This window comes from Patella vulgata, chromosome 4 (assembly GCF_932274485.2).
Source record: "Patella vulgata chromosome 4, xgPatVulg1.2, whole genome shotgun sequence".
NCBI lineage: Eukaryota > Metazoa > Mollusca > Gastropoda > Patellidae > Patella > Patella vulgata.
Genome location: NC_065882.2, coordinates 5851637 through 5878617, shown reverse-complemented (window position 1 = coordinate 5878617; position 26981 = coordinate 5851637). Strand labels below are relative to the sequence as shown.

General features: G+C 36.7%; 1 protein-coding gene across 1 annotated transcript in view; it reads right to left on the bottom strand.

The window, feature by feature from the left end:
• Positions 1–26981, bottom strand: part of LOC126817362 (non-lysosomal glucosylceramidase) — a 62101-nt gene that overhangs the window by 3353 nt on the left and 31767 nt on the right. The window contains exon 14 of the mRNA XM_050544292.2: positions 1680–1932. Within this exon, the coding sequence (XP_050400249.1) occupies positions 1680–1932 (253 nt within the window). The remainder of the gene's footprint in view (positions 1–1679; positions 1933–26981) is intronic.

Below are 26981 nucleotides of genomic sequence, written 5' to 3'. Positions count from 1 at the left end.
GGCTAATGAAGACGGGCATATGCCATACAGTGTGCTATGAGGGAAATTTTGCCCGGACAGCAGCACCACGGCCTACTCTTATATCGAATTCCAACTGTCAAGGGATCTTTTACGTGCACGCCAATGTGTACACGGGACCTCGGTTTTTCGTCCCATCCGAACAAGGGGGAACCACGCCAGAAATGGATATTTAGGCACTAATTTCAATTGATTACTGATGCAGGTGGGAACCCTATCAGATTTCTCGATCATCGCGAATACCAAGTCTTGCATTTTCAAGCTAAAATGTCTACCTGTGATAATTGAGTTGCAAATTTCAAGGTTCGTTCAATGTCAAGGTTTCCGTGGAGGTCGCCATGTTTGATATGTTTAAAGTTACAATTTCATATTTTTAAGTTATATTTTTAAAATTTATTAAAATAAAGCCTTAAAATAGATGGTATCTATAAACAGTCCTACCTTGTTAAAGAATAATCCTATTAATCCTATAATTACTATTGCCAGTTGAGAAATTGGCAAAAATATCATTTTTAACTTCAAAGTCAAACGTTTGAAGATAGCTACTCCATGGTGGGGAATAGAAATCAAGGGTGGTAATTGGGAGGTAATTGTGTTATTATTTCCGGTGTAAATGAGTTTTAAGTGTGAGAATGACACCTATGATCGTATAATAGTGAGTTGACAACCTATTGAGCAAAAGACATAGAAATAATTATGTTTTGACTTTCTTAGAAAATATGAAATTGTAACTTTAACAGCCTCTGATTGGACGCTATTGTTCCTGTGTCTGCAGTAAAGGGAGATAACGTAGCTATAAGTTCGGGAACTGCAGACCAGTCTAGCATCACCTAGATGTTGTAAAACTCGTCATCGTTGCTTCAGAAACATGGTTGGCCTCTGGCTAGTGTGCCATCCTTTCTTCAAACCATTGATCATTAAATTTAATTTGTTATTCTCAAGGACCAAGGATGTGATCGAATAACCTCTCTCATAATATGAACTCCTACTTAAAGTTAATTATAGTCTTCTGTCTCCAGCAAATAACTCCAATTTAACTGGTGTTTAAAACATTGATTAAAGATACATTATGGAAGATTAGATAAAGAGCTGGCAGTTCCCACTATAATAGTTAAAAAACTAGATAATGTAAAGGGAATATGCTGAAAATTTAAGTCAAATTACTTCACTTTAAGTCGAGAAAACCTTATTATAAAATCTTTGTAGCCTCGACTGTTATTGTTACAGCTTTCATGATAATTAACAAAGTCTTGATTATCCATTTTTGTGTTTAATCATCAACTGATTCAAATCCAATGAAAATCGGATAGATAAAATGGCATCGAGAATTGATTATGGTCTTGGCAAGTTAATAAAGTCTAATTAATTAATTAATAGTTTATATAACACAGGGCCGTAACTAGCTGTTCTCAGGGGTGCTATAAAATTGACGGATAATGTATATCAATTTTTTTTTATGGTCGAAAATTTTTTCAAGGGGGGGGGGGCGAAAATTTTGGCAGAGGGGGTTTCCCCCCCCCCCCTGCGCCCCCTCTAGTTACAGGCCTGATATAACATTTCAGGCTTAAGGAAAGACCTGCAATAGGCAGATTTAGCTCTTACATAATGTATGGTTAATTTGTTGATAAATGTAGTCTAAAACATCCAGTTAATCTACTTACAGCTTCATCTACTATTTCAGATGCATGTAGAAACCATTGTCCAGACAGTTGATCGGCCATGATACTATCATGATGGCCGCTGTTGCTGCTATCGTACTGATAATATTTACCCGTCCATAACTTTTCTTGATATGATTTCGCTCCTAGTTTTAGGATGGCCGCGAATTTATCGACATCTTCTGTTTTACCCAGTATAAAAGCCATTTCACACAACATTCGTAATGCAGCTAACCACAGACCTCCACAATAAGCACTAAGATAATAAAAAAACAAAATTAATGATGAAATGAAACGAAATGGGGTTTAACGTCCTACTGTTCTGCTCCTATACTGGGCAATTTGCCCGGGCAGCAGCACTATGGCCTACTCTTATATCGAATTCCAACTGTCAATGGATCTTTTACGTGCACGCCAATATGTACACAGGACCTCAGTTTTTCATACCATCCAAACGAATAGACACCTTCCTGTACCACTGACAAGGGGTAACCACGCCGGGAAATTCTGATGAACTTTCTCGTGCAACACTGGGAGCAAACCCGCAACCTCCGGGCAAGCAAGCCTGCATCTTACTCACTTACCCACCGTGGCTCCGCTAAGTTTCAGAATTAAGGTAATGGGATTTAAGAAACATATATGACATCTGAAAGTCTGAAACTAACCGGGGGGTTGGATGGCTGAATGGTAAGCACGTGCGCGGTGTATCATTGTTACCCGCACACTGTTAGTCTAATAAATTAATCGACACTGAAACAACAGGAACTTATAAAGGTTTTAATAAAAATTAGAAACATATATGATACATATAATTTTCGGTTGGGGATAGCAAGGTCAAATTCGGGTATCCGAAATTACGTGACTTCGGGACGATTTGTGGTCGTCTCTAACTATGTAATATTAATAATTACTTACAAAACACTTCTAAAAACACTTTCTACTACGAGACATAAAGACTAAATAAAACACTGTGTTCAAACGCTGTCAAAACACTTCCTTGAGCCAGGATATTACTATCCAGTCTAGAAGACAAAAGGCTAATGCATGGAGACAATGAGACTCAACTTATTCATCCACCTAGTAATAAAAGGTGGGGTGAAATCCTAAACTAACAGACACAAAATAAATAAAAGAACCCATGCCTCAACTAAACCAACATGACACATGGCTTACAACATGCATAAATAATAATTTGAAAGGATAAAATATACTAAATAAGACTTAAATTAAACATGCCTACTAATTAATAAATTCTTGATATACAAGAAGCTAATATTATCTCCCTTGGACAAGTCGGCATGGAATCTAAAATCCAGACACGGGTACTATCCAAAAAATATGCAGAACTTTTGACACAAAGTAGGCACCACAAAACTAAGGATAGGCACGGATAGCTAGATAATTTATCTACCAGATACATATAAGTCCCCATCAAAAATGTTTACTTACAAAATCTGCCCACTAAATATTATAACAAACTAAGTGAAAATACATATAAATACATAGTAAAGTTCTTGCTTGAAAATACAGTCGGCAGACACAATTAACAATAATAAAAACATAGGCAGCATGCTCAATTAGAAATATATACTCTTACACAATATAAAAATATCAAAATATTAAACAGGCGATGACTGTGCCGAGAAAACCATAGATTTTACTAGAGTAGCGATAGGTACCAAAACTTACACCCATAGTCTAAATATAGAACTACGGAGCGCTTTTCCGGAAAACGAAATACAAATAATTAAGATAGCTACGGCTACCGGTTACACTACCCACGACTCCGAAAATCGATCGTCCTCGATCGAAATAGTAAACATAATGAACAAATTAAACATTTCAAAACACTGATAACTGGAATAAACTTATAAAGTTCAAAATGTCAAATCATTAAATCACAGTTCAAGTCACTTTTACTCCAACACGCGACATATTGTCCAAATTACAGCTCGCAAACGCGATGTTTTCGCGAAATCAGTTCACACTGATGATCTATAAAATCACAGTTTAAAGAATTAACACAGTCATTAGAGTTGAAAATCACTGATTTGTTCCCGCGATATATATATTCATCACAACACAAATACAAATAACGTATACCGTCAACACACTTTTATATCACTATGAACCACGATCAGTTCAACACGATAATTGTCGATTAAACTCGCAAACATTACTTAAAGTTCACTTTTCGTTATCTCTTTTCTTCTAATTTTTCCAAGGGCGGTGGGGGAGCTTCATCGACGGGCCAATACAAACATTGTAGCGTTGTCCTGAAACCCTTCAGTTTCCCGTTACCATCAAAGTCTGCAACTTCCTGTCCACATCTAGGTATAAGTCGGTAAAGGCGTTCTTTTCCACCAGCCTCTGTTGTTTTGTGTATGGATTCTTTAATTGTAAATCCCAATGGCTCATCTGAGTTAGACATAGCAATGGGCCATAAGGGTGGGGGGATGTTGGTACATCGGAAGTTTTAGGCCTTGCATCAGATTTCATAGGTGAATTATCCTTCCTGGGACTCAAAGATATTGTAGGCAGTTTCTTTGGACTTAACGAAACTGCAACAGATTCTTTAGGGCTAAAAGACATATCAACAGGTACTTCAAGATCAACAGTCTTCTCTTCGTTCGACAAAGTCGATTCGGGCTGCTGAGAAATTTGACAAACAAAACGTTTGGTAGCCTCCCAATCCACAACACTAGCTGGACTAGAACCAACAGAATTACTTGTTACTGTTGCTACCGGAACAGTCTTCAGTGTAGATTTTGAAGTATTACCTTTAGCCTTTGCAACTTCATCCATGACAAGCTTAGCATATATATCATCTGTATTGTCGTTCTTCGGCAAATGTGTAGCTAGATGTCTTCTCCAGAAATATTTTGAGCGAAACCTCCCTTTACAATCAACAAAATGACAATGATAATTGTAAGACAAAACACCTGGAGGTAATTTAGATGATTGGCAAATCGGTGGATGACTCCCAGTTTCTATACAAGGAGACATAAGTTCCGTTCTACCAACGTCATCACTATCAACCGCAAAAGCCTTTATATGCCTGGACAAAGTAGTCGCTGTAATATTATACTGCTGACTTGTTAGGCTTTCCTTACAAGATTTAAGCAAAGTATCAATCAAAGAACCACGAACCAAATCATCCTTTTCGGTACCCGATTCGGGGATAACACGACATACACCAATTCCACCCTTAGTCTGACATGGGATCACCTGACCACCAACATAAATCTCTGACAAAGGAACATTAATTATAACATTTTCCTCTTTTGCAAAATCTAGACCAAGAATAGCCCTTGTTGGCATGGTCACAATTGCAAAGGGAAAAACAAAACTCTTATCGGTAACTTCAATCTTAAGATATGCCCGACCCTTAACGTTTAAAGGCGAGCCATCAGCCTGTAACAGCTTACAATTAACCGGACGCAACTCAGGTTTCTCTTCAAACGAATCATAAAAATCTTCTGAAATCATCGACAGGCTAGCACCTGTATCAACTAAGAATTCTGTGTCCAGCCCCTCTACTTTGCCTTCAACAAAAATACCGGAACTGGAAGGGTTCACAACACCAACAGTTCTGTCTAAGCTAGAATGATGTGACCTTGAAGGTGCTGGCATGGGAACTGGTACAGCAGGTGTATCTCTCTGATTAGTCTGCTGAAATGGTACCCTCCCATCTCGCCAAGAGCCAACAGGGGGACTCTTGCGAGGTGAGGGACATGTCGTAGAATAATGCCCTAACTCTAGACAATTAAAGCATGTTACTTCAGACAGGTCTCTTCTTTTCCTATCTGAAATCTTATTTTCTGACGCTCGTAACTTCTCTTTCACTTCTTTTAATTCTTCTATCAAACTTGCTATCATTTTAAGCAGTTCAGAACTCTCAGATTCTGCCTTCTTTCCAGACTTGGGTTTTGCATTAGCTACATGAGTGTAGCGTACATCGGGATCTGAATGTTTGATGGCCTCTAACTCCATAGCATGGTGTAGTGCGGCATTCAAATCTCGGGGACGTGCTTGGCTTACAAGCATTCTCATCTGGCTATCTCCAAAATACTGGATAAAATGGTCTTTAGCCATCTCTTCTTTTGTTATTTCACTACTTCTGGGATAAGCAGAATACACCAGGCGGTGGACAGCTTGAGCAAACTCCGACAAACTTTCATTGTTCCTTCTTCGTCGTTCTCGTAACTGTACCTTGTGCATCTCTGCTAACTCCGGAGGATCAAATTTCTGCTTTAAAGCTTCTACCAAACAATGGTAGTTAAGAACATCAGTTGGTTTCAACGTACCAAATATATCACTTGCCTTACCTGTAAGACTAATCGCCAAAAATCTCGCTTTATCACCTTCACTCCATGAGTTGATCTCTGCAGTGACTTCAAATTGAACCAAATAATCATTCAATCGTGTTTCACCATTATACTTAGGAGGCATCGCGATAGGCTTAGCCAACCTTTGTAATGGTCTAGCATCGGCTGTCTGAGCTCTGTCAAATCCAAACATTTGACTGTCTGCTTTTCTGGCCCTTCTGCTAGATTCTGGAGAACAGCGACTGGAACCACTGGCTAAGGTTGAGATATTAGACACAGGTCCATACATATTATCTCTCTGTCGTTGAGTATCTACTGGCGTAGACGTCCTTGTTCTAACAGGATTCGAATCTCTGTAATAATCTGCAGTTCTCTCCAAACCTGACGTAGATGAACTGAAACGAACACTGGATTGCCTTTGATTCTGACATCGAACAGGAGATCTGCTCATGTCAGAAAATAAAGATGGTGAATTAACAGGAACTGTCGATCTCTGACTCATGAATGATGGAGGAACAGCATCAACCCTTGTTTGGGATAACATCCTCCCAAGCGTTGCAATGTCGCTGTTATACGAATCCGTAAGTTCTGCAATAGCAGCCTCCAACTCTCCAAGACTCAAGTTATCAAGTCTATTCATGTTGACAATTGATGACATCCACAGCGATAAAACATAACTCCACAAACATCAACTTCTTCCGAATTCTTCACAAAACTATCCCACTCCAGCCACCAATTAAACTTTAGTGTTACCCGCACACTGTTAGTCTAATAAATTAATCGACACTGAAACAACAGGAACTTATAAAGGTTTTAATAAAAATTAGAAACATATATGATACATATAATTTTCGGTTGGGGATAGCAAGGTCAAATTCGGGTATCCGAAATTACGTGACTTCGGGACGATTTGTGGTCGTCTCTAACTATGTAATATTAATAATTACTTACAAAACACTTCTAAAAACACTTTCTACTACGAGACATAAAGACTAAATAAAACACTGTGTTCAAACGCTGTCAAAACACTTCCTTGAGCCAGGATATTACTATCCAGTCTAGAAGACAAAAGGCTAATGCATGGAGACAATGAGACTCAACTTATTCATCCACCTAGTAATAAAAGGTGGGGTGAAATCCTAAACTAACAGACACAAAATAAATAAAAGAACCCATGCCTCAACTAAACCAACATGACACATGGCTTACAACATGCATAAATAATAATTTGAAAGGATAAAATATACTAAATAAGACTTAAATTAAACATGCCTACTAATTAATAAATTCTTGATATACAAGAAGCTAATATTATCTCCCTTGGACAAGTCGGCATGGAATCTAAAATCCAGACACGGGTACTATCCAAAAAATATGCAGAACTTTTGACACAAAGTAGGCACCACAAAACTAAGGATAGGCACGGATAGCTAGATAATTTATCTACCAGATACATATAAGTCCCCATCAAAAATGTTTACTTACAAAATCTGCTCACTAAATATTATAACAAACTAAGTGAAAATACATATAAATACATAGTAAAGTTCTTGCTTGAAAATACAGTCGGCAGACACAATTAACAATAATAAAAACATAGGCAGCATGCTCAATTAGAAATATATACTCTTACACAATATAAAAATATCAAAATATTAAACAGGCGATGACTGTGCCGAGAAAACCATAGATTTTACTAGAGTAGCGATAGGTACCAAAACTTACACCCATAGTCTAAATATAGAACTACGGAGCGCTTTTCCGGAAAACGAAATACAAATAATTAAGATAGCTACGGCTACCGGTTACATCATAACGTCTGTCATTGAGTCAACTGGTGTGGTTTCAAATTCCCTGTTGTACGTGACAAGGAGTAGGGTCGCCTGTCCAACCTCGTGGGTTTTCTCCGGGTCCTTAACACAACTTCGATTCTAGAAGTATTTCGCTTTTCGAATGATTGGCATTGTCTACTCTGGCAACTGTACTCAGAGTTCCAAACAATCAATCAGAAAATAGAATTTTGAAGGAACCATGATTACATCATAGCCATTGGAGCTTTAAATGTTACCAGTACCGGTTCGTGTAGGGGTGCACTCCCAGCTTTAAAACGAAACGTTCGGAAAACAACATCTTGTTTAGTTTAAACAGTATTTTATTCATTTGAAAGGGATTGAACAACAGGCAAAGCCTATATAATATGGATGAAAATGAAATTGGAGGTTTTCGTTGGTGTTCGACAATTTAGGTAAAATATTGAACTACAAAGAGAAAACAGGTCATTTTCTACTAACTCGCCACAACAGGAAATCTCATCGTGTAGAACTCGGGCTATTGCGTATCGGTATATTACGCCACTACCCTTTCAAAGAGACCCGCGTTATAATATATAAACAAAATAAGATTTAACAATTAAGACACTAAGAGAAGTTGAATATAAAAATACCGTTAACTGTTAATAAAAGAAGGAGTTATAGATTATACAAACAGTACCATTGGCAGTTTAACATACATGTTAAGTTAGTAGGTTATGATTGACATTTTAACATACATGTTAAGTTATGATTGACAGATTAACATACATGTAAGTTATGATTGACAGTTTAACATACATGTAAATTATGATTTAATTGTTATACGTGATTTCTATGGCAACATATAAAAAGTACCAGTATGAGCTAAATTTAAAAACATTGCTAGCCGTTATAACAGTTAAAGGGACAATAACACTCTTGCTGGCTTGACAGCTCCAGAAAATAAAAAATAGCCTTATTCTATGTACTAGATATGTTAGTGTCCTACCTGTTGTGTAAATTATCCATTAAATCCTATTTTACTTGTCCAGAGGGTTCAAAAATATTTTTAAATCCAAGTCACACTTGAAAAGCTTTAGGCCTACGTCAGGCTTTTCAAATCATTTAGTTGTGTTTTTGGATTTTTTAAAATTAGGTGTGTTAAGATGAAATTTGTATCCTCAATTAATTGGAATATTGTAAAATAGTACAATTAGTTGACCAGAATAAAGATTGGGACATATTATTCAGTTACAACAAGAGTGGTATTGAGCCTTTAAATATAAAAACATTGCTAGCCGTTGTAACAGTTAAATACAAAAACATTGCTAGCATTTATAACAGTTATGAGTTAACTATTATGTTGTATTTATATGGTAACATATGAACAGTACCGCTAGAAGTTAAATATAAAACACAACATTGCTTGAAGTTATATAATTTATAAGTTAACTGTTAAGTTTAAAAACATTGCTAGCCGTTATAACAGATAAGTATAAAAACTTTGCTAGCATTTATAACAGTTATGAGTTAACTGTTATATTATATATATATGGTAACATATGAACAGTACCGCTAGAAGTTAAATATAAAACAAAACATTGCTTGAAGTTATATAATTTATGAGTTAACTGCTCTGTGTTATTTGTACAGTAGCATATAAACAATACCGCTAGTAGTTATATAATTTATGAGTTAATTGTTATATTTATCTGTATGGTATATTGGTTAAACCTGTATTTATTGATTTGTAATGCTCTCGGGTTACTGTTAAAGGCCAGCTCAATTTTTCGTCATAGGTCACGAGATGTAAACAGGGCTAGGGTAATCAACCCTAACCCTAACCCTGGACCTAGCCCCCAATGATTAGCCTAACCATTACCTACATCTCGCTAACAATCACGTAACCTTATTTACATCTCAACAACCTTGACAAAAATTGAGCCGGCCTTAACAAATAGATTTGTAATACTCTCGTTTATCTTTCAAGCGGGTATACTTTAAATTGCTATCTAAATAGTTGGTAAAGGGTGCACAGGGTTTTAATATTTACTGTCTGCGGTATGTTTGAAACAAGTTAAAGGCAATGGTCCATCTGCGTATATTCAAACGGAAGTGAAGTCACGTCCATCGCGTACAACTTTTGTTTTCATCGTATATATATGCCACGAATGTTAAAAACATATTTTCTCGATCAGAAGCATACACGGGGGCATGCGATCCCACGTCTTACAAGCCTGGGGTAGTAGCCACGACACCTGATTCATTGACATTACTTATGATTATCAAACTGCACGGTTACAAGAGGGTTGGGTGGTCGAATAGTTTAACGCGTGAGCATTGGATCAAAAAGTTCAGTCATTGAGTCACGTGGTGTTGATTCGATTCCCCACATGTACGTGGCTAGGGTCTCCTGTCCAAGCGAATTACTGACATATAATTGAACCATATGTTAGTACCGAGATGACCTATTTTGTGTTGAGTGGACGTTAAACACCACCTACCCCTCTTGCGCGAGTACAGTCCACACACACGACCCACCCAAACTAAAAGATGGACCATATGAAGAGTCCAGGGGAAGAACGATCTAAGTCACATTTTTGTCTTTTCGCATAAAAGGCAAAACAGATTTTTGGACGAGAATGTTTGACGCGAACAGAACAACGAGTGGGTTTAATTACAACTTCAAAATGATGTTTAATACGAATCATAATTACCAGTACAACTGACTTCAACTTTTCAGGAAAATTAAGGTTAAATAAACGGTATGATGGACGTTTTTGTCCGGGAGGCCATTTCAGAAGGGCCTTGGTTCGATGTGACTCCGATCGTTTTTACCTGAAATTGATTGTTCCGCTGAAAGGTTATACAATTTTGCTGCCAGATGGCGCCATTAACTGGGGTTCATTGAAAAGGTGACTTAGATCGTTCTTCCCCGGGCCTCTACATATCTATTAACTAGTATAAAACATGGCGGCATCACCAGGATATGATGATTGTATGTATATAGGCTATATTTTTTATATTACCATGCTTTCATTTTGATTTTATACAATCTGATTAAAACACAGATCCTATTTCGTTTCGTTTTTATAGTTCAAAATTTCGTTTTACTTGTCTTTACTACACTAGGATCTGGAAGAGTTGTTGTCATTGACGTGTTCTGAATGGTGTGAGGAATTAGCCAATGAAACGATCCGTTACGGCGAGCTTTAGGCGTGTTTTGCACGGAACTGTCGGTAATCCACTAGTAACATCAATGCGCATTGGTTAATCAAATGTCTGACGTCATAGGTCAAAAGTCGCTCGTATGACCTCTGACGCGACCTATTGCTACAACCGGTCAGATCTTCATGTAGTGTAGGTCATCGAAAGTATAAAAAAAACGAAACGAAATATAGATCTGTATTTTTAATCAGATTGGATTTTATACATAGACTTATTTTTCTTATATGGCAAAAGTTTCATGTTGATTATTATAGGCCTACACAGCTTCTATCCTTTATATTACGATGTTTTTTATTTTTATTTTATACATAGCCTATAATTTGATTTTCAAATGTACATATCTAACACTCCCAATTGTATGTGTTTGTTCACGAGTTAATTTTATTCATCAGATTGAATCTTTTGTGTTTTCATTAACAGAAATATTTCCATAGTTTCAACCGATTCGTCATCGCAGTCGACATTCCTCGGTAAATTTCGACGTTTTCCATCGTATTCGATTTTATACTGATACAATATGTAGGTTCTGGTATGGTGACTGATAGTTGCATTATTAATTCTCGCCCTTTTCAAGCAATATGCTCAATGGCTATGGCAGCCTCGCTTGGCAGGCCTTTCATCCCAGTTTCCGGTAGTGACATCAGCGACTAACGGTAAACGTTAGCTTGGTCCGCCATTTATTGATTTAATTTTAAATGGACGAGGCTGTTTAAATGCAAACCGTATCCATGCCATCAGTGGGTCTACAGAGTTGATTTTGAACTTGTCATGTAAATAAAGGTCTTGTTAATAATTTATACCACATCTGTAGCCTAAATAAAGACTTCCAATCGGCAGATTTAGCTCTTGCATAATGTATGTTTAATATAATTATTACAATGACATCATTATTAATGTGACGTCATAATGTATGGTTAATCAGATTGGTGGGGACAATATACACTCAGATAGACTATTCTCGGTCGTCCAGTAACGGCTATATTTGCCTTGCTCTGGGAAGGCTATCATGAATAAAGGCTAGATTCAGTGTTATGTAAGCTGTTATTACACACATGTTTTTTGTAGAATATCGACCAAGATATTGTATTCAACTCTGCTTTACGTAAATCGGTCAGCAGATTTAACTCATTTATTTGGAATAAATAATTATTCAGTTTTAAAAAAAATAAATGGTTTCTTTCTTTCTCGATGTCAATCAATGTTTCTATGGAAAATGACACATTCCACAAGAAGAAGTATTTTGCCTGGATGGAGAGAGAGAGAGGGGGGGGGGGAGAGGGGTGGGGGTAGACTAACCATTCTGCAACACTGCCATGGGACACCAGACTGGAAAAGGGTCCAGGACATCCTGGTTAATGAGCCGATTACCAGACCTTGCCGGCAAACAATGGGATAACTTGTGAACCTCGTTTCCTCATCCCGTCCGAATGACTAAACACCTTTTGGTTGTCAGGCCCTTCGTCCGTCACTACTCACAAGAGGGAAACCACACCGGAATACCTCGATTTGTCTCGAACAGAAACGGGATCGAACCTAGAACCCCCTAGTTAGTAAGCCATTGTACATGACCTTGGTCAGGGGAACATCTGGAAGTAACTATGGCAGTTTCGAAAATGAAATGAAATGGGTTTTAGCGTCCTAATGTTCTGCTCCGACTGGGCTAATAAAAACGGGCATACGCCATGCACTGTGCTGTGAGGGACATTTTGCCCGGGCAGCGGCACTATGGCCTACTCCAATATCGAATTCCAACTGCCAAGGGATCTTTTACGTGAACGCCGATGTGTACCTAGGTTTTTCGTCCCATCCGAACGACTAGACATCTGTCCTTGTAGGGCCCTCTGTCCTACACCACTGACAAGGGGAAACCACGCCGGAAATTCCTGATGAACTTTCTGGACAACACCGGGAGTGAACATGGCAGTTCCGAAACAGATAATCTGCATCACGCGCGTACACTGGAAGATAGCCCTTGAAAGTATGCTTGAAATTTACAACGCGATGTTGCCAGTTTTCTTATTGAACCGATTTTATAACAGTCGAGAATTTATTTATCTTGTCGCTTTATGGAACAATCTACCAGAGAGCTTTTATCGTGTTGTTTGACGAAACACTCTACCAGAGAGCTTTTTAACGTTTTATATTAGTATAAATCTTTGTTATGGTGATGGGGATCACGTGGCTAAGTGGGTAAGACGCTAGCTCGCTAGCCTGGAGGTCGGGTGTTCGATCCCTGCATTGGCCGAGAAAGTTCATCCAGATTTTCCGGCGTGGTTCTCCCTTGTCAGTGATGCAGGACGGAGGGGCTGACAAGGAAAGCTGTCTAGTCGTTCGGATGGGACGAAAAACCGAGGTCCCGTGTACACATTGGCGTACACGTAAAAGATCCCTTGGCAGTTGGAATTCGATATAAGAGTAGGCCGTAGTGCCGCTGTCCGGGCAAAATTTCCCTCATAGCACACTGTATGGCGTATGCCCGTCTTCATTTCATTTTGTTATGGTGATATATGTTTCTGATTTATATACATTTTATTTAGTTTTCTATTTGTGTGAAATAGCTTTATTTAACGTCCGCTTCCACCGAGGTGATATCGCAAATAATTGAAGAGTCCAGGGGAAGAACGATCTAAGTCACATTTTTGTCTTTTCGCATAAAAGGCAAAACAGATTTTTGGACGAGAATGTTTGACGCGAACAGAACAACGAGTGGGTTTAATTACAACTTTAAAATGATGTTTAATACGAATCATAATTACCAGTACAACAAATGACTTCCACTTTTCGGCCAAATTAAAGTCAAATAAAGGGTACGATGGACTTGTATTTGTCCGGGAGGCCATTTCAAAAGGGCCTTGGTTCGATGTGACTCCGATCGTTTTTACCTGAAATTGATTGTTCCACAGAAAGTTTATATAATTTACTACCAGATGGCGCCATTAACTGGGGTTCGTTGAAAAAGTGGCTTAGATCGTTCTTCCCTGGGGCTCTTCAATTTGTTTTCTACTGTTGCGTACAGTATTATATAGCCTAGGGTCGCTGTTTTGTAAAAAAAAAAATGAATAAATGAAATTGTGTGTAACGTTGTACTGTGGGGCACCAGTCGGACTAAAGAAATGAAATGAAATCAAATGGGGTTTAAAGGACAATATTGGTGCCAGTCATTATCACATATGTGATAGAACTGGTTAAACACATTCCAAATATAATTTTAACACAGAGATCATTGCTAGGATAGCTGAGTAATACAGTTTTCCAGAATCGGAAGTGGCGAACGCCAAAGGAAAACACGAGTCATCTCTCTACATAACTGACTGATGTGACGAGTGATATAGAGAGATTAATCGTGTTTTCCTTTGGCGTTCGTCACTTCCGATTCTGGAAAACTGTATTACTCAGCTATGGTAGCAATGATCTCTGTGTTAAAATTATATTTGGAACGTGTTTAACCAGCTCTATCACATATGTGATAATGACTGGCACCAATATTGTCCTTTAACATCCCACTGTTCTGATATTCACTAACCGGGAAAATAAACACAGGTATACGTCATAATAATTAATAATATTAATAATAATAATTTATTTATAGAGCGTCTATAATCCAAAATTTTGATTGCTCTATGGTGCTATTACATTATGGTAAAAGTATAAAATATAAAACATCTCAAGAATAAAGTTTAGAAATAAAAAAAAACAAAAAGAAACAAGAGAGAGAGAGAGAAATGGGGTTTAACGTCCACTCGTCACAAACTAGGTCATTTCGGGACTAACACATGGTTCAATTTTATTTCAATAATTTGCTTGCGCGTAGGGATCTTTAGCAGTGGGGGGAAACCGGGGGACCCGGAGAAAACCCACGAGGTTGGACAGGCGACCCTACTCCTTGTCACGTACAACCGGGAATCGAAACCCCGCCAGTTGACTCAATGACAGACCGTATGATACAGCGCGCGCGTGCTAACCATTCGGCCATCCTACCCCCCAAAAAGAAACCAAAGAAATACCTATCAACATTGCACAATTAGAATAAAATAGGGTATGGTATGCAATAATAAAAAGTAAACTCTGAAAACGTTTAAGCATTTAACAATTAAAATGGCTTTTAAAAAGGTGGGTCTTTAACTTTTTCTTAAAAACAGGCAAGGAAGGGGAATCTTTAACTTGCACAATTAGAATAAAATATGGTATAGTATGTCATAATAAAAAGCAAACTCTGAAAACGTTTAAGCATTTAATAATTATAATGGCTTTTAACAATTAAAATCACAGTGTTCTGTGAGATACATTTTGTCCGGTCAGCTATAGAATTCCATCAATCAAGGGTTATTTTTAGTGCACTCCAGCATAGTAGACCGAATTAATACACCCCACCCCCACCCCACCCCCACCCCCCGTCCTGTCCAACTTTACAGTAAACCATGCTGAAAAATCGCGGGAGAAAAATAATAAGACATTAAAGGGACAATAACACTCTTGCTGGCTTGACAGCTCCAAAAAATAAAAAATAGCCTTATTCTAAGTACTAGATGTGTTAGTGTCTTACCTGTTGTGTAAATTATCCATTAAATCCTATTTTACTTGTCCAGAGGGTTCAAAAATATTTTTAAATCCAAGTCACATTTGAAAAGCTTTACGTCAGACTTTTCAAATCATTTAGTTGAATTTTTCCAATTTTTTAAATTAGGTGTGTTAAGATGAAATTTGTATCATCAATTAATTGGAATATTGTAAAATAGTAAAATTTGTTGACCAGAATAAAGATTGGGACATATTATTCAATTACAACAAGAGTGGTATTGAGCCTTTAAACAAAACAAGGTACTGGATAAAACTGTCTTGATGATATTCTAATTAATAGACAGAAACGCCTGTATTAGAGAGTCGATCAGGGACGAGTGAAAGAACTATAGAGAAGAAAGATCGTTATTCAAGCGGCCTGTGGTTTGTTTAGTTGTCTCTCCAACGTCAGTAAAATCAATACATACAGATGTGAACTGGGTACAGAATCAACCTAACAGATAGAAGCGAGTAATAACTCAACCGTTACATTTAACGCGCTCCACTGATTCTTGATACCTAGATACATCATGGAAACAAACCCCAATAGATTTCTCTGCCTTTAAGTTGTTTGTTATGTAATGGAATGGAGTGAAATTAAATGAAATTTAAAGAAATATAGCCGTTACTGGACGACCGAGAATAGTCTATCTGAGTGTATAATGTCTCCACCAATCTGATTAACCATACATTATGACGTCACATTAATAATGATGTCATTGTAATAATTATATTAAACATGCATTATGCAAGAGCTAAATCTGCCGATTGGAAGTCTTTATTTAGGCTTCAGATGTGGTATAAATTATTAACAAGACCTTTATTTACATGACAAGCTCAAAATCAACTCTGTAGACCCACTGATGGCATGGATACGGTTTGCATTTAAACAGCCTCGTCCATTTAAAATTAAATCAATAAATGGCGGACCAAGCTAACGTTTACCGTTAGTCGCTGATGTCACTACCGGAAACTGGTGATGAAAGGCCTGCCAAGCGAGGCTACCATAGCCATTGAGCATATTACTTGAAAAGGGCGAGAATTAATATGGCAACTATCAGTCACCATACCAGAACCTACATATTGTATCAGTATAAAATCGAATACGATGGAAAACGTCGAAATTTACCGAGGAATGTCGACTGCGATGACGAATCGGTTGAAACTATGGAAATATTTCTGTTAATGAAAACACAAAAGATTCAATCTGATGAATAAAATTAACTCGTGAACAAACACATACAATTGGGAGTGTTAGATATGTACATTTGAAAATCAAATTATAGGCTATGTATAAAATAAAAATAAAAAACATCGTAATATAAAGGATAGAAGCTGTGTAGGCCTATAATAATCAACATGAAACTATTGCCATATAAGAAAAATAAGTCTATGTATAAAATCCAATCTGATTAAAAATACAGATCTATATTTCGTTTCGTTTTTTTATGGAACAATCTACCAGAGCTTTTTATCGTGTTGCTTGATGAAACGCTGTACCAGAGAGCTTTTATCGTGTTGTTTGATGAAACACTCTACCAGAGAGCTTTTCAACGTTTTATATTAGTAAAAATCTTTGTTCTGGTGATATATTTCTGATTTATATATGTAACAGGAGGATCGCATGATCGACTCCAGGTCGGGGTTGCACATAACAGTTGAGACCAGTTAACAACAGTTTATTACAGGACAATATAATATTTACAGAACAACAAACAAAACACTGAAAAGATACAAAATGATTATTTACACAAGTGAATTATTAAATGGTATATATATATTCTATTAATTACTAATTCAGGAGGCAAGTTATAATATAAGTAATATATTATATGTATTAAAATATCAAGACTATCTATTTACATTTAATCCATTATAACAAAGATATAAATATAGATATCAAACTAACATACCCTAAGACAGGTGTTTTCCAGGAAAATAAATGTGACGATAGAGTGGTAAACTTTATAGACAACACAATTAGGAACACTATAAAACAATTAACAAGACATTACACAGGGGATACTATATTTAATCAATGTTTACTTATGAAATATAAAGTTACCTAGTTTCTATATATAATATATTTTAATTTGCTAATAATTAATTTACTAGTTTAGAATTACTTATATAGTTTAAAATGTCTAGTCCAGTCAAACAAATATTAAACCTACCTTGAAATAAATGATTTATTGTGCTGTAATTAAGTAGAGATGTTGATAGTTGACCAGAAAATAAAAGAGTGAAGTTAGTAACCAGAATAAACAAAGCAGGTTTCTAAGACACTTAAATCTACTCACTATCTTACAATAGCATCTTTAAACTAAAGTAATTATAACTACTGGAAATACAAGGCTAGCTGGATAAACAGGACAATGGAAACTGACTAAAATCTTTAAACAGAATATAACACCCTACTAAAATAGTTAAAGAGAATATAGCACCCTACTACATATACATTTTATTTAGTTTTCTATTGTGTGTGAAATAGCTTTATTTAACGTCCGCTTCCACCGAGGTGATATCGCAAATAATTGAAGAGTCCAGGGGAAGAACGATCTAAGTCATATTTTTGTCTTTTCGCATAAAAGGCAAAACAGACTCTTGGACGAGAATGCTTGACGCGAACAGAACAGCGAGTGGGTTTAATTAGAACTTCAAAATGATGTTTAATACGAATCATAATTACCAGTACAACAACCGACTTCAACTTTTCAGCCAAATTAAAGTCAAATAAAGGGTATGGTGGACTTGTATTTCTCTGGCAGGCCATTTCAGAAGGGCCTTGGTTCGATGTGACTCCGGTCGTGTTTACCTGAAATTGATTGTTCCACAGAAAGTTTTTATAATTTGCTACCAGATGGCGCCATTAACTGGGGTTCGTTGAAAAAGTGGCTGAGATCGTTCTTCCCTGGGGCTCTTCAATTTGTTTTCTACTGTTGCGTACAGTATTATATAGCCTAGGGTCGCTGTTTTGTAAAAAAAAAAATGAATAAATGAAATTGTGTGTAATGTTCTACTGTGCTGCAGCAAACTGTTTCATTGGCATTTAGTAATTGAGCTGGAATATACAGGTCACAATTCTATGGAATACAATTACTGCTTTTTACTGAGCACCAGTCGGACTAAAGAAATGAAATGAAATCAAATGGGGTTTAAAGGATACTATTGGTGCCAGTCATTATCACATAATGTGATAGAGCTGGTTAAACACATTCCAAATATAATTTTAACACAGAGATCATTGCTACGATAGCTGACTAATACAGTTTTCCAGAATCGGAAGTGACGAACGCCAAAGGAAAACACGAGTCATCTCTCTATATAACTGACTGATGTGACGAGTGCTAAAATTATATTTGGAATGTATTTAACCAGCTCTATCACATATGTGATAATGACTGGCACCAATATTGTCCTTTAACAACCCACTGTTCTGATATCCACTACCGACCGGGATAATGAACACAGGTATACGTCATAATAATTAATAATAATAATAATAATTTATTTGTAGAGCGCCTATAATCCAATATTTAGATTGCTCTATGGCGCTATTACATTATGGTAAAAGTATAAAATATCTCAAGATTAAAGTTTAGAAAATAAAAATAAAAAAAGAAACCAAAGAAATATCTATCAACATTGCACAATTAGAATAAAATATGGAATGGTATGCAATAATAAAAGGCAAACTCTGAAAACGTTTAAGCATTTAACAATTAAAATGGCTTTTATAAAGGTGGGTCTTTAACTTTTTCTTAAAAACAGGCAAGGAAGGGGAATCTTTAACTTGCACAATTAGAATAAAATATGGTATGGTAGGCAATAATAAAAAGCAAACTCTGAAAACGTTTAAAAGGACTATCCCGATTTGAACAGAGTCTCAAAAATAAAAGTCCGAGTTCGTCTGAAATTTAAGCGCCAAAATATAAAGGAATGGTGTATTTACCTTGTCTCAAAATTTCTGCCCAAAATATTGAGTTGTTTGGACGTGAACGTCAAAAATGCTTATCCGGACACGTAACCCTTTTAAGATTTCTGGTCAATTTTTTCGTTGGGTGACCTGATAATCTATCGCCTTTACTTAGAGGTTTATACAGTGAATGACCCATGTGCTGTACTGGATAACGAAAGGTAAATTTCACCTAGACATTATTTTTATAAAATAAAAGTCTGGTTTTATCCAGACACCGCATAATACAGCTTGGAACACCGGTCTCCATTTTCAGATGAAGACTGACGGGTGTAAGTTGTTTGAAAACATATCACAGATACTGAATTAGCTGCTCGGCGGGTTTTAACACAAAATTAAGCTGTTTTATTCTCCAAAATATTATCGGGATTGGCCATTAAAATGGCATTTAACAATTAAAATCACAGTGTTCTGTGAGATACATTTTGTCCGGTCAGCTATAGAATTCCATCAATCAAGGGTTATTTTTAGTGCACTCCAGCATAGTAGACCGAATTAATACACCCCACCCCCACCCCACCCCCACCCCCCCGTCCTGTCCAACTTTACAGTAAACCATGCTGAACAATCGCGGGAGAAAAATAATAAGACATTAAAGGGACAATAACACTCTTGCTGGCTTGACAGCTCCAAAAAATAAAAAATAGCCTTATTCTAAGTACTAGATGTGTTAGTGTCTTACCTGTTGTGTAAATTATCCATTAAATCCTATTTTACTTGTCCAGAGGGTTCAAAAATATTTTTAAATCCAAGTCACATTTGAAAAGCTTTACGTCAGACTTTTCAAATCATTTAGTTGAATTTTTCCAATTTTTTAAATTAGGTGTGTTAAGATGAAATTTGTATCATCAATTAATTGGAATATTGAAAAATAGTACAATTTGTTGACCAGAATAAAGATTGGGACATATTATTCAGTTACAACAAGAGTGGAATTAAGCCTTTAAACAAAACAAGGTATTGGATAAAACTGTCTTGATGATATTCTAATTAATAGACAGAAACGCCTGTATTAGAGAGTCGATCAGGGACGAGTGAAAGAACTATAGAGAAGAAAGATCGTTATTCAAGCGACCTGTGGTTTGTTTAGTTGTCTCTCCAACGTCAGTAAGATCAATACATACAGATGTGAACTGGGTACAGAATCAACCTAACAGATAGAAGCGAGTAATAACTCAACCGTTACATTTATCACGCTCCACTGATTCTTGATACCTAGATACATGGAAAAAACCCCAATAGATTTCTCTGCTTTTAAGTTGTTTGTTATGGAATGGAATGGAGAGAAATGAAATGAAATGACGTTTAACGTCCTACTGTCTGCTCCGAACTGGGCTAAAGAAGACGGGCATTCGCCATACAGTGTGCTATGAGGGAAATTTTGCCCGGACAACGGCACTATACGGCCTACTCTTATATCGAATTCCAACTGTCAAGGGATCTTTTACGTGCACGCCAATGAAAACACGGGACCTCGGTTTTTCGCCCCATTCGGACGACTAGACAGCTGTCCTTGTCAGGCCCTCCGTCCTGCACCAATGACAAGGGGGTTGGAATGGAGTGAGGTTTAATACTGAACATTTTAATTGTGATATCCAACGCGAAGTTGGAGATTTTTGCCTGGGTAGCGGTGTTGTCTCGATTGGTCTTCGAATTTCAACTTTCAAGGGTTCTTTGACATGCATGCCAATGTGTAAACGAAGGGATCTCGGGTTTTCGTGCCTTCCGATCGACTAGACAGCCTTTCCTTGAATCGGAATCGCGTTTGGAAATCGTACCGGAAACCCCGGGAATAAACCGTGGTATAGGATGTTCAGTATATCTCGCGAAATCTGCCGTTTTTTGTTTTCTCCTCTTAATTCCAGAGATGTTACCAGACAGGACCTTTCCTGGTGTATATATGTATTTATATATCACTGAATATAAATGAATATTCTGATATATTCTACATGTATTCGTATATATTCTAGTCATGTTAGTTTTCTTTCGTTTTGTTGAGAGCGTACTCTTTAAATTACATTATAAGATTGAATTAGGTATTATGTTCGATTTAGGCATCTTTACACATTGCCCTTGGATCAGTAGTGAACAAGGCAGCGTTTATCTATGTTTATGTATGTTTGTTCTAATGTGATTTTTCTTTCATCTTGTAATTGTATACTGCTCCCCGTAGGCGTTTTTATGCAATAAACTTACTTACTTATTGACCACGGGCCAGTTGTTCAAAGCCCCGTTAACTTATAACGATTCGCTAACATGGAGTTAACGGATCGTTAACTTTAACGGAGAGAAAGTCTGTTGCTGGAAGCCCCATTAACTTTAACATGTCGTTAACTTGTGTTATATTTAACAAAGGTGTCGACCAAGTTATCTGTTTAACGATGTAGTTAGTCGGCTGTCAGTCGAAGTATAGTGATGGCCTTTATCATAGAGCTCAATGCAGCATTTATCAATAATATTAATTTGGAAAATGAAATGAAATTGAGTTTAACATCATACTGTTCTGCTCCGACTGGGTTAATGAAGACGGGCATACGCCATGTACAGTGTGCTATGAGGGACATTTTGCCCGGACAGCGGCGCTACGGCCTACTCTTATATCGCATTCCAACTGCACGCCAATGTGTACACGAAACTTCGGGTTTTCATCCCATCCGAAAGACTACACAGTTGTCGTGCACCACTGACAAGGGGAAAACACGCCGGAAAATCCAGACGGACTCCTCGGCTAACACCGGCAGCGAACTCGCGACTTCCAGGCCAGCGAGCCAACGCTTTACTCACTTAGCCACCGTGGCTCCCATATTAATTTGGACAGACTAAATATTACTAAAAAATACAGAGAAAGGGAGATTGACTTAGATGAACAAACCACACGTTAGCAATAATGATCCGTTAGAGTTTAACAGATCGTTGAAATAATGAGTTACCGACCTCAGTGGCCACAATAACACTTCAAGGAGGAAGCGGGAATTGATAAAAAAATATTTTGTTCTACGTGTAGGATTTAGCACAAGACTGGGGTTATGCTGGGGAAAGAAAGACTGAAGAAAATAACCCGAGAACAAGGGGTTTTTCTTTCGAGGGTTCTTTCTGAAGTCTTTCTTCCCCAGCATAGCCGAAGTCGAGGACTTTATCTTGCTTATACACCGTCAATGTTTACGTGTACGTAAAATGAGAATATCCAGAATTCCAGTAAGAAAAACTTTATACCATGTTTTCTTATGGAAAAAAAACCCCAACCTACCTTGGAAGAATAACCCGTTACAGATTTAAAGAAAAACTTTCAGAAGAATAACCCCAAATTCCCCTGTATATATCCAATGCCGACCACGATTTTCAGACCGCAAGTTATTCCGGGCATAGAATATCCCCAAAGTCCAAAGAGATTTACCGTTGTAGGTTTATAAAGTACTGTACAGATCGCTCTTGGTGTAAACCGGAATGAGAATGACTTGATTGCCATCTATTACATTAGTTCCTTTAGGAACAGTCTCTGATCCGATGATGTCCGCTGACCGTTCCTATCCGTCCTTATGAAAATATGAAAATACCCCCACCTCTGTTCTAATCTAAGGCTATTTTGGAATCCTTACCTTCTATTTTTCACCGTGATTTCTTTATTTTTCGTCAAAAGTAATCATTTCTCGCCATATCTGACACACATTTATAATAATTCAACACTATTTTCAAGTAGAATTAGGCGATTTATAAAAGTAACTAATAACCCATAAATACCCCACAAACACCGATATGTTTAGCGATTTTATCCCCTATTTTTTGTCGTTCGCTATTCGCCGTTTTCGGTGAATCACGGATACCAAATAACCCATGAACAACCCAGGGGCCTGTTTCACGAAATTTTAACTAAGAGAAAATCTAAATTTTAGTAATTTGATTGGATAATATTAGACTGATTTTAGTGTTTAGCCAATCAAAATTGAAGTATCTACTAAAATTTGGATTTTATCTTTAGTTAAAATTTCGTGAAACAGGGCCCTGAAACACTGATATGTTTAGTGATTTTATCCCTATTTTTTGGTGTTCGCTATTCGCCGTTTTCGGTGAATCACGAATACCGAATAACACATGAACAACCCAGAAACACTGATATGTTTAGCGATTTTATTTGAATAGATAATATAGGAAATTTGTTCAGTAACAAGAAAATTAACAAAGAATAAACATTTAATCAATTATTAAAAAAACCCATCAATTGCACCTAGGATTCAACAGAAATTATAAGGCAACGAATGGTAACAAATCTTCTCTTTATTCCTAGTTGTTTAATATCCACGACCGACCGAATGTCAGATTACCAAATATAGGTAATCCAGACATTAGAACCAAAAAGCATTTAACATCTGATTAAAACACAGATCCTATTTCGTTTCCTTTTTTATAGTTCAAAATTTCGTTTAACTTGTCTTTACTGCACTAGTAACAATCTGTTTCACAGAGGTTTACGAAAGACTTCATAAATCTCTGTAAAAGATGAGTGCCTTCAACACGTGACGTCACATCACGCTGCGTCAATCATTGGCTGAATGGCACATGCATTGTTTAATTAAGACGTTACTGGTTCGGGCAGAGTGGTGCATTTTACTCATTTCAATACCCATTTAAACTAAATAGGAAATATTTTTTATCTACAAATACTTCAAACGTCTTTACTTCAAACGTCTAAAAATGTTTTAGAATTTAATTCGTGGGAGGAAAAAAGTTAATATTTGTGGCTCATTAAGTCGCATCGATGTCATCCTTATCAGTGATTGCAGCGTCCTAGCGAATATTCACTTCTGATCAGTGTGCACTAGTAGAGGCCATCGAAAAGTATAAAAAAAACGAAACGAAATATAGATCTGTATTTTAATCCGATTGAAGGATTTAGGAACAAAGAGAAAATTTGTCTGCTATCACCCAGAGCAAAGCTTCACTAAGCTACAGATTAAATAACTTTAATATAAAATTTAAATTTAAAAATAGTCCGTTTAGGTAAAAAGCAGTTCTCCGTTTAGATAAAAAGCAGTTCTCAGGTAAATCAGTAGAAAGGTATAATTTAACATCCCCCAAAACAATTAACAGTAATTAATTAGATGATATTAATTACCTTGAAACAAAAAAGGTAAATCATGATTAACAAGCCAACAGTGAGGCTGACGTCCCTCGCCGAAATCCCAAAATAAATAGATGACATATGTATTAATCGCACATTTATTTTTTTTCAAAAGTATCGAGCAATCAAACTATACACTAAGTTTCATCACTCTCTATCAGATAGAATCGAAGTTATCTTGTCCCAAAGCATCGACCAATGAAATTGATTAGCTCTGCTTAGCTTCAGCTTGAAATGTTAATCATTGAACTCAGTCAAGATATTCACCTAATGAACATCTACATCAAGTCTAAACATTCTACCTCAATTAAAAGCAGACTTGTTATGTTCCAAAGTCTTGACCAATCAAATTCCTTATCGCTCCTTAGCCTAAGCAGAAAATTCTCACCATCGAACTTAGTCAAGGTAATGATATAATGAATCTATTTTCAGTGTTTCATCGCTCTCACTTCATTATAACCAAAGTTATCGTGTCCCAAAGCATCAACCAATTAAATTGTTTATCTCTGCTTACCCTAAGCAAAAAATGCTCATCTTTGAACTCCATCAAGGCATTCACCTAATAAACACCTACACCAAGTGAACATTCTAGCTAAATTAGAAAGAGAGTTATTGTGTCCCAAAAAGTGTGACGGACAGACAGACAGACGGACGGACCCATTTTAATAGTCCCCTGCTTTCTTCGCAAGGCGGGGGACAACGGAGTGAAATTTGATTCTTGAAAATGACAAAGTAAGGGTCTGTCACTCAGACGACATTAGTGATTTTTAAAGATGGGTCTGTTGGGATGGAATGTATTTATTTCAACACATACTGATGTTAAAGGACAATATTGGTGTCAGTCATTATAAAATATGTGATAGAACTGGTTAAATACAACGGAATTATCAGTGAAATGAAATTCGATGGTTTGTCTGTTATCGCTCGTTACTTCATCCAGTTATATAGAAGGATAACTCGTGTTTGTCGTGTTTGTCATGTTTGGCGTCACTTCCCGTTTCTTCACGTGCTTGTTACACGTCTACCATAGCAATGATCTCTGTGTTGAAATTATATTTGGAATGTATTTAACGAGTTCTATCACATATGTAATAATGACTGACACCAATATTGTCCTTTAACCTTACCTAGCATTCATTTCAGGTTCTACCTCAATGAAAATGAAGAATTAAATTCAGTCTGATTACAATACAGATCTATATTTCGTTTCGTTTTTTATACTTTCGATGGCCTACACTACATGAAGATCTGACCAGTTGTACTAGAAGCTCGCGTCAGGAGTCGAACGAGCGACATTTGACCCTATGATGCCAGATATTGATTAATCAATCGGTGTTGACGTTTCTAGTGGTTTACCCACAGTTCCGTGCACCGCATGCCAAGAACTTGCCGTAACAGAATGTTTAATTGGCTAATCCCTCACATCATCCAGAACACAGGTTATATAATAACTCTTCCAGATCCTAGTGTAGTAAAGACAAGTAAAACGAAATTTGGAACTATAAAAAACGAAACGAAATTGGATCTGTGTTTTAATCAGATTGAATTAAATTTAGATGAAGAAACCCACGACATGCAATTGATAACATATATATGAATGTTCGTAGATGTTATGAGTTTTGGACGGACGGATTTCTAAGCAAAAAAACCCAGAATATAAAATAAAATTCTTGAGGTACTATTTGGAACTACAAGAAATGGGTAATATTATTTATAGTGATATTATTGATATAGTAAATTATATATACATATATTCGTGTAGTAAAAGTCATACTCCCCGCAGTGTTTCGTTTGATTAGAGATAATCCCACTAAACACTGCTTTAATGGAAGCAAATTTCTGTTCCAAATTATGACTGGTCAATAGTCCGATTTACAACAAATAGCTAACTGCGTAACAATTTGATTACGCTTTAAACATAGCTCCAAATTGGACCAAATATGTTTACATAACATTACGTCATGACTCACGATTTTATTATGTCCAATTAACCAGTGCATAGCAGAATATTGCTGAAAAACTAATTGCGTGACAAACGAGGTTATCAACATTGATACAATGTAAACAATACTGTATGGAGACGAACAAGACTTTCACCGTTTTAATACCTTAAATCACTGTCCAAAGTTTATGGGAAGAACCCAGATTAAACAAAGGGCTTTCAAAATGTGATTGATGCCATACAAACGCCATGCGACAAATGCCATACAAACCCCTCTTTTTTTAAAACTATTTGTAATAATCAAATGCAAGTTAAACAATTTCAAAGAAAACTGACTTAAAAAAAAGAGTTGGCATGCTGTTTTAACA